The 15633-nt window shown below is 42.3% G+C and overlaps 1 protein-coding gene across 1 annotated transcript in view; it reads right to left on the bottom strand.

Moving 5' to 3' along the window:
• The window catches only part of FHIT (fragile histidine triad diadenosine triphosphatase), a 754377-nt gene that overhangs the window by 154158 nt on the left and 584586 nt on the right, over positions 1-15633 (bottom strand). The window contains exon 4 of the mRNA XM_065885690.1: positions 2106-2174. Coding sequence (XP_065741762.1) covers positions 2106-2174 — 69 coding nt within the window. The remainder of the gene's footprint in view (positions 1-2105; positions 2175-15633) is intronic.

The following is a 15633-nucleotide window of genomic DNA, read 5'->3' as shown; positions in this document are numbered from 1 at the left end:
CCGACAACACATCTTCACCGTCGATGACTCCCCAAGGTAACAGTTTCCAGGCTCTGTCATCCTTAATCACCTTTCTGTGAACCTTCTCCGATTTGTCACCATCCCTCTTAAAACAGTGCCCAGGGAGAATACAGCATTCCTAGCCAATTTATCATCTAGAGCTTCTCCAGCCGTCATTTTCTACTTCTGCAGCAGTAGGAATACAATTCCATTCTTCGCAGCTCAGTCTCCTGCTGTCCCTGCTCCCACTGCCCACCCTCCCAGGCAGTATGTTTGTTGTATTTCATGGAGAGATGCATAATCGGGGGTGAGTACTCCCCTCAGTATAAAGAATGCTGCCCCTCATTACTCCATCATTTCTGATTAAGGTCACTCAGTCTAATGTCCATTACATCTTGTACCAACAACGCCTGTGCAATGCCTCATGTTTCTCGTGCTGCTTTCTAGGCGTTATCTTATTATGCGCTCAAACTGGAGACGTATTTTTGCACAAAGAGTAAGATGAATCTCAGGGTGAGCAGTTTAAGACAGAGGGAAAATGGGAAATCTGACCCTTGAAAAGAGCGCTGGATGGGGGCATCCAATGACCTGGCTTCAAATCCAGGTTTTCCATTTACTCACCGTTGCTGGTTTTTTAAAAACAAAACTAATAATGGTAATAAGAACAGAAACAGTTATTAATAAATGCTGGTACATACTTTACCAGCATGTACCAGATTGGTACATACTTTAATAAATAAAGTATGTACCAATCCCTGTAATAAGCTTTTCATGTACAGTATGTCATACATTACATGCAACCACCTTTTGAAGTGTATGTATTATATATTATCTACATTTTAAAGAAAAGGGGATTAAAACACAGGGTTTACGTGACTTGTCCAACATCACACAATCCCAGTAGGCGGCACTGGGGATTTGAACCTAATTCTGCCTGTCTCTGAAGTTCAACATCTTCAAGTCTCGTACCACAATCTCCCTTAGTGGGGACTTACGACTCAGCAATTAATGGGGAAAAAGAAAACTCTCTTAGCAATTACTTCTCCTGAGAAGCTTCTCCTAATGGGTAGGAGACAGGGACATGTGTTGCTTCACCTGTGAGGCTGGAGACACTGGGAGAGTGTACGCGAGAGAGCAAAAGAGTGTGGAGGAGAGAAAGGCCACACACCAACCTCAGCCTTGGACATCATGTCTCAAACTGGGCTGAAATGTAGCCCTGCAGCTTCTGTCACAAGCACATTTGGAATACAAACAAGATTTCAAGGGGACAGTTCAGCCTAAGAAAACAAGTGTTTTCACCTCTCCAACCAAGCACTCCAGAGCCCCACTGCCATCAGATCAGCTCTTACACGTGGGGAACACAGGTGCCCTCTCCTTGCTGAAAGAAATATTTAAACTGGAATTTTCTTCTGGTATTTTACACCAGCATATCCATGATAGGATCTACGCTCCGCACAGCACAGACAGACAGACATCTGAAGCTTCTCATGTAGATGAGGTCCTAGGAGCAGATCACCTGCTTCTTGCTGCTCATCTTTATAGTGGTTTCACACTTATATCTTTGAATGGAAGTAATAAGTTAACTGCTAAATGCTTATGACACAGGGGTTACACTCATCCTTCAAACCAACCTAGTTTCTGCTGACCGTAACTCAAAGTTCCACTCTGAATAAATGCTGTTAGGAGAGGCAAGCCGAGTTCCAAAGTGGTTTTAAAATTAAATGTAGTATTCAACTAAAAAAAGAAAAAATCATATATCAATCTGCTTGATTTCCATTGGTGGCACTCTAGATTATCTCCTACGGAACCTCTGGGCTGTATCTCCATGAAAATGTTTAGTGCCTTGGTAAATGACAGGACAGAAATCACAAAGACACTTGGTTTCTGCCAGATTACATTTGAAAAAGAAAACCATTGTAATTCATTTGTCTTCAGTTTCTGCAATGGCCATTCTTGGCTCCTTGGCCTCTACTGCCACTTCCCAAGGCTTATTGGGTAGAATCCCATTTAAGACCATATACGCAGGGTTCCTGGTTCATTAGGTTGATTTCCTCACACTTCCAGCCCCGATAATCAAACAATAAGATCAGAGAGAGCAGACCTACCTCATCGTAGATGCTGTCATTCCTGCGAAAGTCTCCAGCCTTCCTTGGGAGAACGTGGATGTGAACATGCTGAAAAAGTACAAGGAAGAAAGAATAAAATGTGATTATCTCCCCATATATTTCTAGACTTGATAATGACGCTCCCATGAAGTCCAGTTACTCCATATTGGCTCCAGCTGGATTATTTTTCAGAGGAAGATGATGGTCACCTTCAGTAACTATATCTGAAATCTGCAGAGAATAGAGGCTCAAAACAAGAGAGGGGGTTTCCCTGGTGGCACAGTGGTTGGGGGTCCGCCTGCCGATGCAGGGGACACGGGCTCGTGCCCCGGTCCGGGAAGATCCCACATGCCGCGGAGCGGCTGGGCCCGTGAGCCATGGCCGCTGAGCCTGCGCGTCCGGAGTCTGTGCTCCGCAACGGGAGAGGCCACGACAGTGAGAGGCCCACGTACCGCAAAAAAAACAAAACAAACGAAACAAAAAACAAGAGAGGACAATGTGGTGGCATATGTGAGAGTGTGAGTGCCAGTGTTTTAGGGGCTCTGTGGAATTACCCATAGTTGTCAGTCTTGGTTGTATTTAGCCAGTGCTTTGAAATGACAGCACGTCTTAAAAGGTTACCGTAGGAACTCTGAAACTGACAAGAAAGAAGGATTGGCTAACAGAGAACGGCATAAGTAAAGAAGCAGAGGAGTGAAAGTAGAAAGGAGAGTGGAGCAAGTTACAGAACAGGGGCTTCAAATAATAATCATATAATAGTAACATCAATAGTTCTCACTGATTAATAAGTGTTGAGTTACTATGATAAGAAAGCTTTTATCTCATTTAATGATCTGAATGATCCCCTGAGGCAAGTTCTACTAGGATCTCCATTTTACAGATGAGGAAATCTACGCTCAGAGAGGTCAAAGCCCCAGAGGAAGTGGTAGAGTCAGCACAGGAAGACAGCCCATCTGGCTCTTACATCACCACATTCTTTGTCAGCACAGAACGCCGATTCTGTGAAGTTAATCTTTTCAACGGTGCGTTTCTCTAGTCTACTAAAGCGCCCAGGTAATATACATAGCAATGCTATTATGCAGAGATCATGAGTCAGGCACACAGCATATCTAATTCAAAACCCTTCAAGGCTAAAGTGCCATTTAAAAGTTTTATTTCCAAGGAGCCTCTATTGTACCTCAGCCGAAGTTAAACCTCACTCCTGCCCTTGAGCTATGTTCACAAACCAGGGGGAGGAATGTGAAAAGGAAAAGCCTAAATGTGGACAGGCAGACAAAGAATCAAACCTAGTCTCCCATCACACCCACCCCTTCTTGATTACAGTGATCAGGATCCGAGTCTCCAAGCCTCCAAAGGGCCTCCGGAGAATGTGAGATAAGTGTCCCTGTGGCTTTGCTGCATGAGGAGGGGAAAATGATATGCTATTAAAGCAGAGGCAGGGAACAAGGCGTTCCAAGGTGAATAAAGCAGAGAGGAGCTTCACATCAGCCCCTGAGCACATGGTCCCCAAAGAGTGACATGTTTTTCCCAGAATATTCTCCAGTTAATGATGAAGCCGGTCATGGATTCCTCGGCAACTGGGACGAGTGCATGCCTAAGTCACAAAGACTATGTGAGCAGCGGGAGACGAGGAGAAAAAACAAACAGGGAAAAATACATCACAAACTACCCATGGAAACAAATTCTTAGAAGGAAGCAGTGCGGGATAAGCCCAGGCTGAAAGTGATTGATGCACGTGGGCTAGCTGACTTAACAGCAAGACAGCAAAACTGCCACAGTACATGGAAACAGCCCACCCTTAAAAGAAGGCGCACTCAACCTTTACCTCCCAAACCTGCAGCTAGCCTTTTCCCCTCTTTCTTCCCTCTTTTCCTCCTTCTTTCTTCCCTTCCTCCCTCCCTCCTTTCCTTCCTTTCTTATATCTATCTATCCATCCATCCATCCATCTATCCATCCATCCACCCACCCACCCACCCACCATCTCCCTTGGACCTTTCAATCATCAGGTATTCCAGACCAGTGTTCTGCAGCCAAACTGCCTAATGCAAATCCTGGGCCTACCACTTACTAGCTCTTTGCTTTTGCCTCATAAGGCCTATATCTCAGTATCCTCATCCATAAGGGGGGTTGCAACCGTTTCGACCTCACAGAGCTGTTAAGAGGATCAAATCTGCTAACCATGTCCCTAGCACGCTGCTTAGTACATACTGAATACTTAATACACAAAACTGCAGCAGTATTACTCTTACCTTTTATTTATGTTTATTTATTTATTTCTTAATCAGCAGATAGAGATCACATTCAGGGCTTGGTTCCCACACCAGCAGGGAAGATACTTAAGAAGCTCCTTGAATGGGACATGGTTAAAGTTACTCTGTTGCTAAAGCTTATTTCTGTTGCTTTGACTAGTGGTCCTCAAATCTGAGCACGCACCCGGGGCTTGGTGGAACACAGATCACCAGGCCCCTAGAATTCACATTTCTTACAAACTCCCAGTGATATCAATGTTGCTGGTCCAGGGCCATACTTAGACAACCGCAACCATGGTTCACAGGATCCATCTGGTTCCTGACCTCCTCTCCTGAAAATGTGCTAATGTAAGCACCAAGGTCACTCACTGTTTTGCCCGCCCTGTTGCATTATGGGAGACCTATTACTGAATGCTTCCTCGACTTGCCGCTCTCTGGTCACCCTCTGTGCCTTGTCCTTACGAATATGTCTGTTCTTGTCCACTAATGACATACAGGTGGCTGTGAACTTACATTAGGGAAACCTCCTGGGTCCAGGCCCATCCCACACCTCTTTTTCTTTACCTTGCTCTCCTGGGTTAGTGTTCAGGGCTATTTCTATAGGCTCTGTTACCACCCAGTCCTGGAACTGCCACCCTTGATCATTGGTAAGCACTTTAAATTCACTGTGACACTGATGACAGCAAACAGCTCACTGTATAGGTGATTTTCCCCAAGGGCATAGCTCTCAACACAGCCTGAGAGCTTGACTTAAATTCTTAAGTGACAGACTGATCACAACATCCTGACAAAGCACTCAACTTCTCAGAAAAGGGAAATCACCATAAATCCTGCTCAAAACCTCACTGTTGTGAAGGAGTACCATTGTCATGGCCTTCCAACAGAATGGCATTCTGATAAAACCCCCATGAACAGCACATACGGAGATAATTCGACATAATTCGTTCTTCATATTGAACTTTGGTGATCACAATTGACTTTTTTAAGTGCTATCAAAATCTCTGATTAAATTTTACAGTATAGCTGCTTGAGTGGGAAGAGTATTTTTTTTTTTCTTCTTCTTCTTTTTTTGCAGTACGCGGGCGTCTCACTGCTGTGGCCTCTCCCGTTGCGGAACACAGGTTCCGGACGCGCAGGCTCAGCGGCCATGGCTCAAGGGCCCAGCCGCTCCACGGCATGTGGGATCTTCCCGGACCAGGGCACAAACCCGCGTCCCCTGTATCGGCAGGCGGACTCTCAACCACTGCGCCACCAGGGAAGCCCGGGAAGAGCATTTTTAAAAATCCATGATGCACTGCATACCAAAAAAGTTTTCACGGTCAACTAAAATTCCACAATGCTCACTAGCACAGTGTCAGAGAAGACCCACTCAAAAGACACATGGTTAAATTTGTTTAATTAGCAATCCAGAAACTTATTTAATTATGGAGATCTCCACTCTTTATTCATATAACATCTGTTTACATTTTTCTAACATTTATAATTATTCATGCAAAAATATTTAGAACCAAGTTCTAGTCTAGAAACCAGGGATATAGTAATGAATAAGACAAAGTCCCTGCCTCCATAGAGCTACAATGCAAAGGGTAATACAGAAAATAAGCAAGAAAATAAATATACAATTTAGTTTCAGGTGGATATAAGTGTCCTGCAAAAAAAAAACCTAGTGGGCAGAGCTAAAAATTCAGAACTGGGACACTTCAACATTTGAATTTTGGGAAGAGAAGAAGCAGGACTCAGATTAAGGATACAGCCAAGAAGGAGGCAAATCAAGAGAGGGTAAGCTCTCAAACTGATGGAAGAAGGAATTTCAAGGAGTGTATCATCAACAGTAAGCACTGTTGAAAGCTTGCGTTAGCTTCCATGAAACTGGGAGAATAAATCTTAACTAAAAAGCACATGGCAAGATGCTCAACATCATCAGTCATTAGTAAAATGAAAATGAAGACCACATTGAGATGTCACTTAGCAGTCAATAGAATGGCAATCTTAAAGAAAGAAAATAACAAGCGTGGGTGAGAATGCAGAGAATTAGAGCATTCACAGGCTGTTGGTGAAAATGCAAAATGATGCCACTGTTTTGGAAAATAGTTCTGCACTTCCTCAAAAAGTTAAACATAGAGTTGCCATATGATTCAGGATTCTACTCCTAAGTACGTACCCAAAAGATCTGAAAACAGGTCCACACGGAAACTTGTATATGAATATTTATAGCAGTATTATACATAACAGCCAAACAGGGAAAACAACCCATATGCCCATCAAGCAGTGAATGTATAAAAAAAAGTGGTATAGACAGACAATGGAATATGATTTGGCCATAAAAAGGAATGAAGTACTGCTAAGTGAAAGAATTATGCTAAGTGAGTTATGCTAAGTGAAAGAAGCCAGACACAAAAGGCCAGATATATCATTCTGTTTATATGAAATGCCCGGTATAGGCCAATTCATAGAGATAGAAAGTAAATTAGCAGTTGCCAGGGGGAATGGGGAGTGACTGCTAATGGACATGACGTTTCTTTTGGGGATGATGAATTTATTCTAAAATTAGATAGTCATGATGGTTGCCCAACTTTGTGAGTATACTAGAAAAACATGAAACTGTATACTTTAAAGAGAGTGAATTTTATGGTATGTGAATTATGTTTCCATAAAACTGATATTAAGAAAGAAAACTGAAGCGGATTTTTTTTTTTTTCCTGAAGAGGATTTGAGAGAGAGTAGAAGGTGAAGAAAAGGAGATAAATAAGCACAGATAACTTTTCCAAGGAAGAGGAGTTTCACAAAGAAATCCATGGCGGTAGTTGCAGAGGAGGGAGAAAATCACTTGTGAGGAAATATGGCCTTAAGTTTCCTGAGTCTACTAGTTTCTACAATTATTATTATTACCCTTAGTAGTAGTAATTGTTGTTAATACTTAATGAAAGATCACTGCATACCAGTCCCTGGGTTGATTTACATCATTATTTCAATTAACCCTTACAATGCTGCCTAGAGGTTGTTAATAAATGCATCACCATTTCCAAGAGACAAAATAGACCAAAGAGGTTAAACAACGTGGCCAAGCTCCTGAAGGCATGACCAGGAGGTGAAATCTGAACCTGAGTCTGCCATCAGACACTGGAGCATTTGCTCTTCACCACCAAGTGACACCATCTCTCAGGAGGCCACCCTGCCTCTCCAGATTCCAAATATAAGGACGCCTCTTCGCCATGGCCTCTTGATGCCTCTGCCAGCTCCGTGATTTCTCAGTAACGTCTTTGATCACATCTGCAAGTTCTTTCGGACTTGCGTCCCTCAGGGGATGGAACCTGCCTTTGCCCAGAGATCTCAATTCACTTAAAGCAAGGATGTTATCTCCTAAGTCCCATTTCCACCTTACGTCTTCCTAGTTCAAAGTCATGCCAGATATAAATATAGATTAACCGAGTTGTTCAATGTCAAGTCTTTTTTCCCCCCTAATTTATTAATTGTATGTAGTTGGCACCAAGCAGTAGATCCACCCTTTCCTGGCTCATCTGCTTGAGTAAATTTTAGCTTTTAAAGCCCTTTCCATTATCTTTTTCTCCAAATGTAGGGTCTCTCTCAGTGTCAATACCTTAACAACATTTTTATAGGTCCCGTCTCTTTTGCACGATCTGTGTGTCTCCTTCCATCCTTTTGAACACATCTACTTTACCCCATACTCACCTGAGGATGGTCAGTATAGTCACACTGATGTGTTTTGTCGTTGTCGGAACATATTCTAATTTGTCTATAAGGGATAAAAGCATGGCGGGGAAAGGGCAGGGAAGACTAGAGATAGAGAGCTACCCTGCTCCATAACTAGGGTCCAGCAACCTCCATCAGTTGCCCCAGTATGAATCCCTCTCCCTCAGATTAATGAGTAATCACAGAAGGCAAGTCTGATTCTGAAGGAAAACAAAAACACTGCTTTGGGAGGCAGACAGTGGACCCTCCAGTATGTCCATATCCTAATCCCAGGGCTGGTGAATATGTTAGGTTGTATGGCAACGAAAAATTACAGTTGCAGAAGGATTAGCATTGTTACCAGCTGACCTTAAAACAGGGAGAGTATGAATGACCCTGAATTATCCACCTGCACCCAATGTAATCACAAGGGTCCTTAAAAGTGGAAGAAGGTGAACATAGCCAAAATTTAAACTTTGTGCTTCAAAGGATACAGTCAAGAAAGTGAAAAGGCAACCCGCGGAATGGGAGAAAAATTATTTTGCAAATCATCCATCTGATAAGGGACTTGTATCTAAGTCGTATAAAGAACTACTACAACTCAGTAATAAAAAGACAAAAAACCCAGCTAAGAAAATGGGCAGGGGTTGAATAGGCATTTCTCCCGAGAAGATGTGTAAATGGCCAATAAGCAGAGGAATGGAGTTAGAAGGCCATCCCTTCAAAACAACTTCATGAGAGCCTGCCTGCCTCCCTCCCTCCCTCCCTCCCTCCCCTCTTTGTTTTCCCCCCTTACAGGCGGATAAGAGTACTTAAAACCAGCAGAAATCAGATTTCCCAGCATGAAACATATTACTAGTGAGGGGCCGTATAATTTATTGTCCAAAGGGGAATTTGGGGAATGAAAGGAGATTGTTCATCACTACACTGGCCTGTTTATAACTACAGACGGGCCCTGACTTACGATGGTTCTACTTAAAGTTTTCTGACTTTACGATGGTGCAAATGTAATAAGTAGAAACCATACTTTGAATTTTGATCTTTTCCCAGGCTCACGGCGATATGTGGGTCCATACTCTCTCGTGATGCTGGGCAGTGGCAGCCAGTACAGCTCCCGGTCAGCCACTGGCTCACAAGGGTAAACAACAAATACACTGACAACCATCTGTACCTAGACAACCATTCTGTTTTTCACTTTCAGTATAGTAGTATTCAGTAACGTCCATGAGCTATTCAACACTTTAGTATAAAATAGGCTTTGTGTTAGATGATTTTTCCCAACTGTAGGCGAATGTAAGTGTTCCCAGCACGTTTAAGGCAGGCTGCTAAGCTATGACGTTCTATAGGTTACGTATATTAAATGTATTTTCACCTTAATGATATTTTCAACTTACGATGGGTTTTCTGGGATGTCACCCTGTTGTAAGTCGACGAAGGTACATATACATCTAAACACAGACCGTTACAAATAAACCAGGGCATACGCTCACCCAAATACCAGTTATTTAATTGGGAAGGATGATAGCCTAACTAAATTGGCATTTGACATCCCCTCAACCTGGCTTAGAATCCCAGATCTGCCACTTTGACCAGTTTGGTGACCTCGGACAATTTACTTACTCTCTGTAAGCCTCCGTTTCCTCATCTGCTGCAACGGACACAGTAACATCTCCTATATCTCAGTGTTTTGCTGAGAACGTGGTAATGCATACAGAGCCTTACGCACAGTTAGTGGCACACAGTGTTCTCACGTAAGTGGTAGCAGACGTTTTATCATGGATAACACCTTAAAAACGGGTAGATGAATGATGTGAAAGTACTATAAATGTGTAAGTAAAGTGTTTTTACCTTATGAGAAAGAAATGACTAAATGGTGTGTCCGTGTTTTCTCTATAGGAAAGAAGTGGCCTAAATTTGGGGGATTCTTTAAGTAACAGATGAAAGAGCCCCCATCTCTTTAGATGCTAAGACTGCATCACTCCTATTGTTCAAATCACAGCATCAGAGTAGTGGGTGATGCGTTTATTGCCACATCGTTGTTACTGTCGGGGAGGAAGAAAACTTTCCTCTACCCTTCTAGGTTCTTCTGGCTGCTCAAAGAGTTAAACTGACATAAGACAGATTAACAGGAAAAAATCAAATTTAATATTGTATGTACGGGAACCGAATATATGTGAGAGGTACAGAGACAGAAAACTAAAATGAGGTACATACGCTGTCCTGAGCTAAGGAATGGGATAGGGGACTGGGGCTTCCAAGGACAGGAGGGTCATTCACAGGACGGTGAGAAGAAGAGCAAAGTTTGGTAATTAGATGTCTGCCCTGCCATATAGACGGGGAAATTTAGATAAAATTTATCTTTGGTAATAACTCTTTTTCTGGGAGGAATCCCCAGTTGAAATTCTTCTAGGTAGCTAAGGGAGGGGAAGTAGTTTCTCTTGAGCCCACAGGGTCTCCATTGCCTTTAGCTCAAGAGAATCCACGTGCCAAAGCGCACATCTTGGGGAGGCCTGTTCTGAACGCTTCCATTACCTAGATTATGTACTTAAGCCTCTAGTACAAAAGAAGCCTGGGACTTCCTTTTGAGACAGTAAATGCTTCTATTTGATGAAAAGAGGATGTTCTGCCCTTCAGAAGTCAGGGAGAGGTAGGAGGTAGACACCAAAAACCTACAGTAATTTGAGAGTTACAATCTACTGGAGGAAGCCAAAGAAGTGAAAAACTAGAGGCAAGATAACGGGAAGGGAGACTGTGTTAATGCCTCATGCCCAGATGTTTCTCTCCACATGGCAGTAACTCTACCACCATTCTTCCCTTTAATTCACTCACTAAAGGAAAATGGAAGAAGCCACTTGAAATGTAATTGTCTCTTGATGTTCTCGTTTGAGTCTACTACACAAACAGTAGGGAGATTTCTCATTTTGTTCTGTTTACCGTAGTAGGGTTAAAAAAATAAACAAATAAAATAGAGGAGGAGCAGTTCTCCCAGCACCTACTTTCTTATTGGTAGTGATTTCCTTGCCCCCAAAAGCGAGTGGTTTTTAAACGAAGTGGGTACATTCTCACAAGCAACATCGCCGTCTTATAAACATATCGTTAAAACAGGAGAGGTGATGGAACTATGACAATAGCTCCCACTTCCTTCTCAGGGTGAGTGGCCTATACGCTATTCATCTTTTATTTTTCTTCTCATTTGCAATCAGTGCTTCCTTTACTTTACCAAGACGAATGATAGAAAAGGTGAGTTTTCTTCCCCTATGTCCTGTTTTGAATTTGCGAACAATGGGTAAGGAAGTTAATCTACTTTTTATCTGTTCTTCTTGTTCTAACTTTTAGTGGGAGAACACCTTAAAACAAAGAAAACAAATCTCTCCTGGGTTTGCCCACTACCTATTACAGCATCTCGTGATCCAGTACTTTGCAGTGGAGATGAGCTACTCGTGTGTGCAGTGTGGAAGACGGGGGAAACTGATTGGCAAAATGGATGCACTGACACTAGCTCACGTTTGTTCAGTTCTCTGGGCTTCTCTTCTTGTGGAGGGGGAATTGAAGAAGAGCCTGCCAATTATTTCCACCTTGTGAACTTAAAGTCCAAAGGAAAAGACACATACCCAGGCTTTCAGAGTTCAGTGACGCTCTATACAGCATCAGATTCCATCAGCTTGCTTGTATTTGACTTGAAAAGACCTTAATTTTTTAAAAATTTGAAATTTAAAGCTGCTTGGTCACTAAAAGCTCCTTTAAACTCTCATTGTGGTTTGGAGCCATACATCATGAAAGCTGTGATGCTCAGATGATGTACTGCACTCATACATCATTGGAGCACCATCCTTCTCATGATATATTATTACAACTCACAGCTGGAACACCACCAGTGTGATGTACGGCTTAAAGACACAACCGTTAAGCCACGAAACTCCACAGGGTCTCAACAAAGTCGGGGATTTTTTTGAAACTGAATTGGTTCTTTATCTTTTACCTTTTTTTAAAGTTTCTCAGTTTGACTGGGACGATTGCGGCACCTGGAAAATTGTGTTTCCTCTGTTTCATGAAAGGCACACCAGCTGCAATATGCTACAGGAAGGAACTTGCTAACACAAGGGCCAGAAACCATCACTGTGCCTGTGCCTTTTGACAGACAACTCATTTTATTCCTGAGTCAAACATGTCAAGGCGTCCTCAAGGCCCTGGAGCAGAAGCACTTGCAGTGACACTTATTTTGGAACTTAGTAGCTGGTAGTGTTTTCACACTGACCCTAAACTTTGCAGCAGAAGGTGAGGCCTCCCCAAACCAAGTGAGGAAGAATCCAGCCAGGAAGAAAACATAAGCTTTGGGATGGGTGATGGTCTGGGGTGGAATCTATTTAGCAAGGCTCGCTGCAGAACCGAGCCTTCTGGTTTATAGCAGAAGCGGGTTGTCAGAAATATTTTCAAAACTACTATTGTGTAACATAGTGATAATAAGATCTACTGAACATTTGGAATATGGCAGCATTGGTCTAAGCCCTTTATCTACTTGTTTCATACAACCCACACAATAATCTTATGTGTTGGGATACTGCTTTTCTCTCCACTTGAAAGATGGAGAGAGAAAGAAATGCAGGCCTTGGGAGGCGGAGTGAGTAGGTTTTCTCAAGGCCAAAGCCCAGGTGCGACACTTCCTACTGGCACCTGAGGGGTAGTGAAACACAGCCCAGCAGGAGGTTATCATCCCTCTGCCCCCGCATACTACTCACCCTCAGGATACTGAGCACTTGTGCAAGAGAGTCCCATGAGAGAACAGACAACTCACAAATTTGAGAGAGATCTTGTAAAATATTCTGTATTATCATCTTCTGGCTCATGACTGATTTTCAAAGTGACCATAACAGCTTCAAGTTCTTAAAACTGGTCAGCAAGAAGACAGGAGAATTTGTAATCATTGCCCTTCGAAAGGCTGACCAACTCAAGCAAGATCCGCAAAACCGTGATAATCCTCAAATATGGTCACTCCTACAACATTAGGTTATGCTCCTGCAACGGGGCAAGTGGAAGCCCAGGCAGACCCTTCCAGGGTAGAGTCTTCCTGTCGAGCCACACAGGCAGGAGTGGGAGCAGGAGGTCAGAGGTTCTTTGTGAAACTGGTTCTGTTTGCTGCCTTGCAGGGAAAGCGCCTTAGTGCTACTTCCAGCAAAACAACTTTCAAGAGATACAAGAGTGTTTCAGGATTTGTCACCCTTGTATTTTATGAGCTACCATTGTAGCTGTTGTGTTTATATATTCTTGGTAGAAAAAATTAAAAAGGAACTCCCTCCATGTGGAGTTCCTTTCCTTCCTTCTCTCCATCTTCCTCTCAGTTTTTAAGAGCCAGTTCAGATGTCACCTCTTCTGTGTGGCCTTCAGACTCTCCAGGGTTCCTCTGATTCTTTGTATGTATCTCAATGACTGCTTTTATCACAAAATATCAAGAATTACAGTTCTCTCTCTTTCATTACTCTAGAACTCTAGCTTAGTCCTTACCATATCTTCTTCCTGATTATTTCTTTCCCCCTCCTCCCAGATTCCTAGCTTAGAGAACACATTGTGTAATTGTTGAAAGGATGGATACGTAGAATAGATGGAAGGACAAATGAATGGATGGATAGATGGTGGGTGGGGAGATGACTGTGATCGTACTTGTTAGCTTGCTTAAAAAAAAAAAAACAAAAAGAAAAAAGTAACCTCATACACATAGATCTTCTTCACCAGTCTTGTCTTTTCCCTCTGCTTAGAAGTTCCTGCACATGCAAGAATGTGGGCTAGCTGGAGCCATTCTGACTGCATGTCACATGCCTTTCCTCCCCACTGAAAAGTATCGGTTTATCAAAATGTAAGTTTGAAGGTCTTATCTTTCTAGCTTCACGTACGTCCTTTTTAAAAACTTCTCATATATGCTTGAGTATCTGGAGCCAATAGCTTATCCTGAAAAAGATCAGTATCCAGCCGACTGCCAAGGGGAGGGATTCTTTGTTCAGCATTAACTTTAATAAGAGTCACTGTGATTCTCTCTCAGGAGAGAAGAAGAAACCCACCCTTTCTTTGGATAGCTTCTGAACTTCACAAATTAATTCCAGGATGCATTCTTCACTAGGAAGAATATCTAGCATATATGTTTTTTATTTACACACCACATCAGAACATTAATCTACAGAGTTATTCCCTCTGGGTGTCTTTCTGTTGGGTCTACAATAAAGGATTTGGATGCAGATGAAACAGCGGTAGCATTTTTCCTTGTCTTACTCATTTCGTGACAAACGTACATTGCTTTGCCGTTTGCCATACACATAATTACAGTTCTTTAATTTATGTTTCAATAAAACATAAAATAATAAACATTTACTGCTCCATGAATTAACATTCAAATGAAGCTTCTAATGGAGGTTACACGTTTTGAAGCAGCTCTGTGGCTTTCCAGAATCTCGCCCTCTACTTAATGGGCATCATTTCCATAATCTGTGCATTATCGCTTAAGCCTCCCTTTAGGAATATTTTACAAAGCAAAAATTTTGTGAAATATTACCAGTCTAAAGGGGTAAAAAATGTTAAGGGGATCGGCAACTTCTCCTGTTAAAGGGACAGGACAAGCTTTCATGTTCCTCCAGAGACAGTGATACGGTAATTATGGAGACGGTGTTTCCTAATTATCTCACTAGTCAAGTGCATCTCTAGTAGAGTTTTTGCCTTTAATATCTGGTTTAAATAAAAGTAATGAGAAACCCAGAAAGTTCAGCCATAAAGGGCAAGCTTGTGCTAATTCCCTTTCATTGCTAGGAAAGGGACCAGGAAGGTCAGGATACCACAGACTGGACATTTCTGAATGCGGTTAAACAGACACACGACTTGAGTATCAAATGGTCACCGTGAAGTAACTGAATCCAGACAAGATCTTAGGTCGAGCTTCAAGTTGATGGTGTCACATATTGCTATCAGTGCAAGTTATTATTTAAGAAAATCACTTAATATAGTTTTATGGCATTATCATTTCAAACAGTTACAAATTCAAATAATTTTTTGCAAACGGTGTTCCAAAAAGCAGGTGCTTTAAAAAAAAATCACTGAATCTTAACGATATATTTATTTATTTTCTCTTTGTCCAACAACTCAGACTGGATTGTTTAACTAGAGGGAAAAAAAAGATGCCAGGGGAAACCAAGAAACAAAGATCCTTTGCAGTGTGATGAGATCCAGATACTCAGCCTCCGCTGAGAGGTGATGAGATGCATTAAAGTGACAGCTGTCACTTCAGGACACGTCAGCCTGCTTTAGCGGTGGGTCAGGACAATTTATTGAAACTTTCTCAGGGGGCACTCATTCACACAGAGCTGCGTTTCTCTAGTATGAATAAATATCTCTGGACCTGCATGCAACATTGTGAGGCTGTGTTGTTATTTGAAGCAAGAACTACAGCAAGCAGCTAAGAGTTCCTAAGAGGACCTGTACCCTCTCCTAACATTTTATGATTTGCTATGAGCTCCTTTGCTATATGCTCCTTACTTTCACTGTTACTGCAAAATCTTTCCAACAAACATTACCCTTCCTTCACGCGAGCGGAACACAAGATTTCCGCCATT

This window comes from Phocoena phocoena, chromosome 10 (assembly GCF_963924675.1).
Source record: "Phocoena phocoena chromosome 10, mPhoPho1.1, whole genome shotgun sequence".
Classification (NCBI taxonomy): Eukaryota; Metazoa; Chordata; class Mammalia; order Artiodactyla; family Phocoenidae; genus Phocoena; species Phocoena phocoena.
This window is presented reverse-complemented; position numbering and strand designations above follow the sequence as displayed.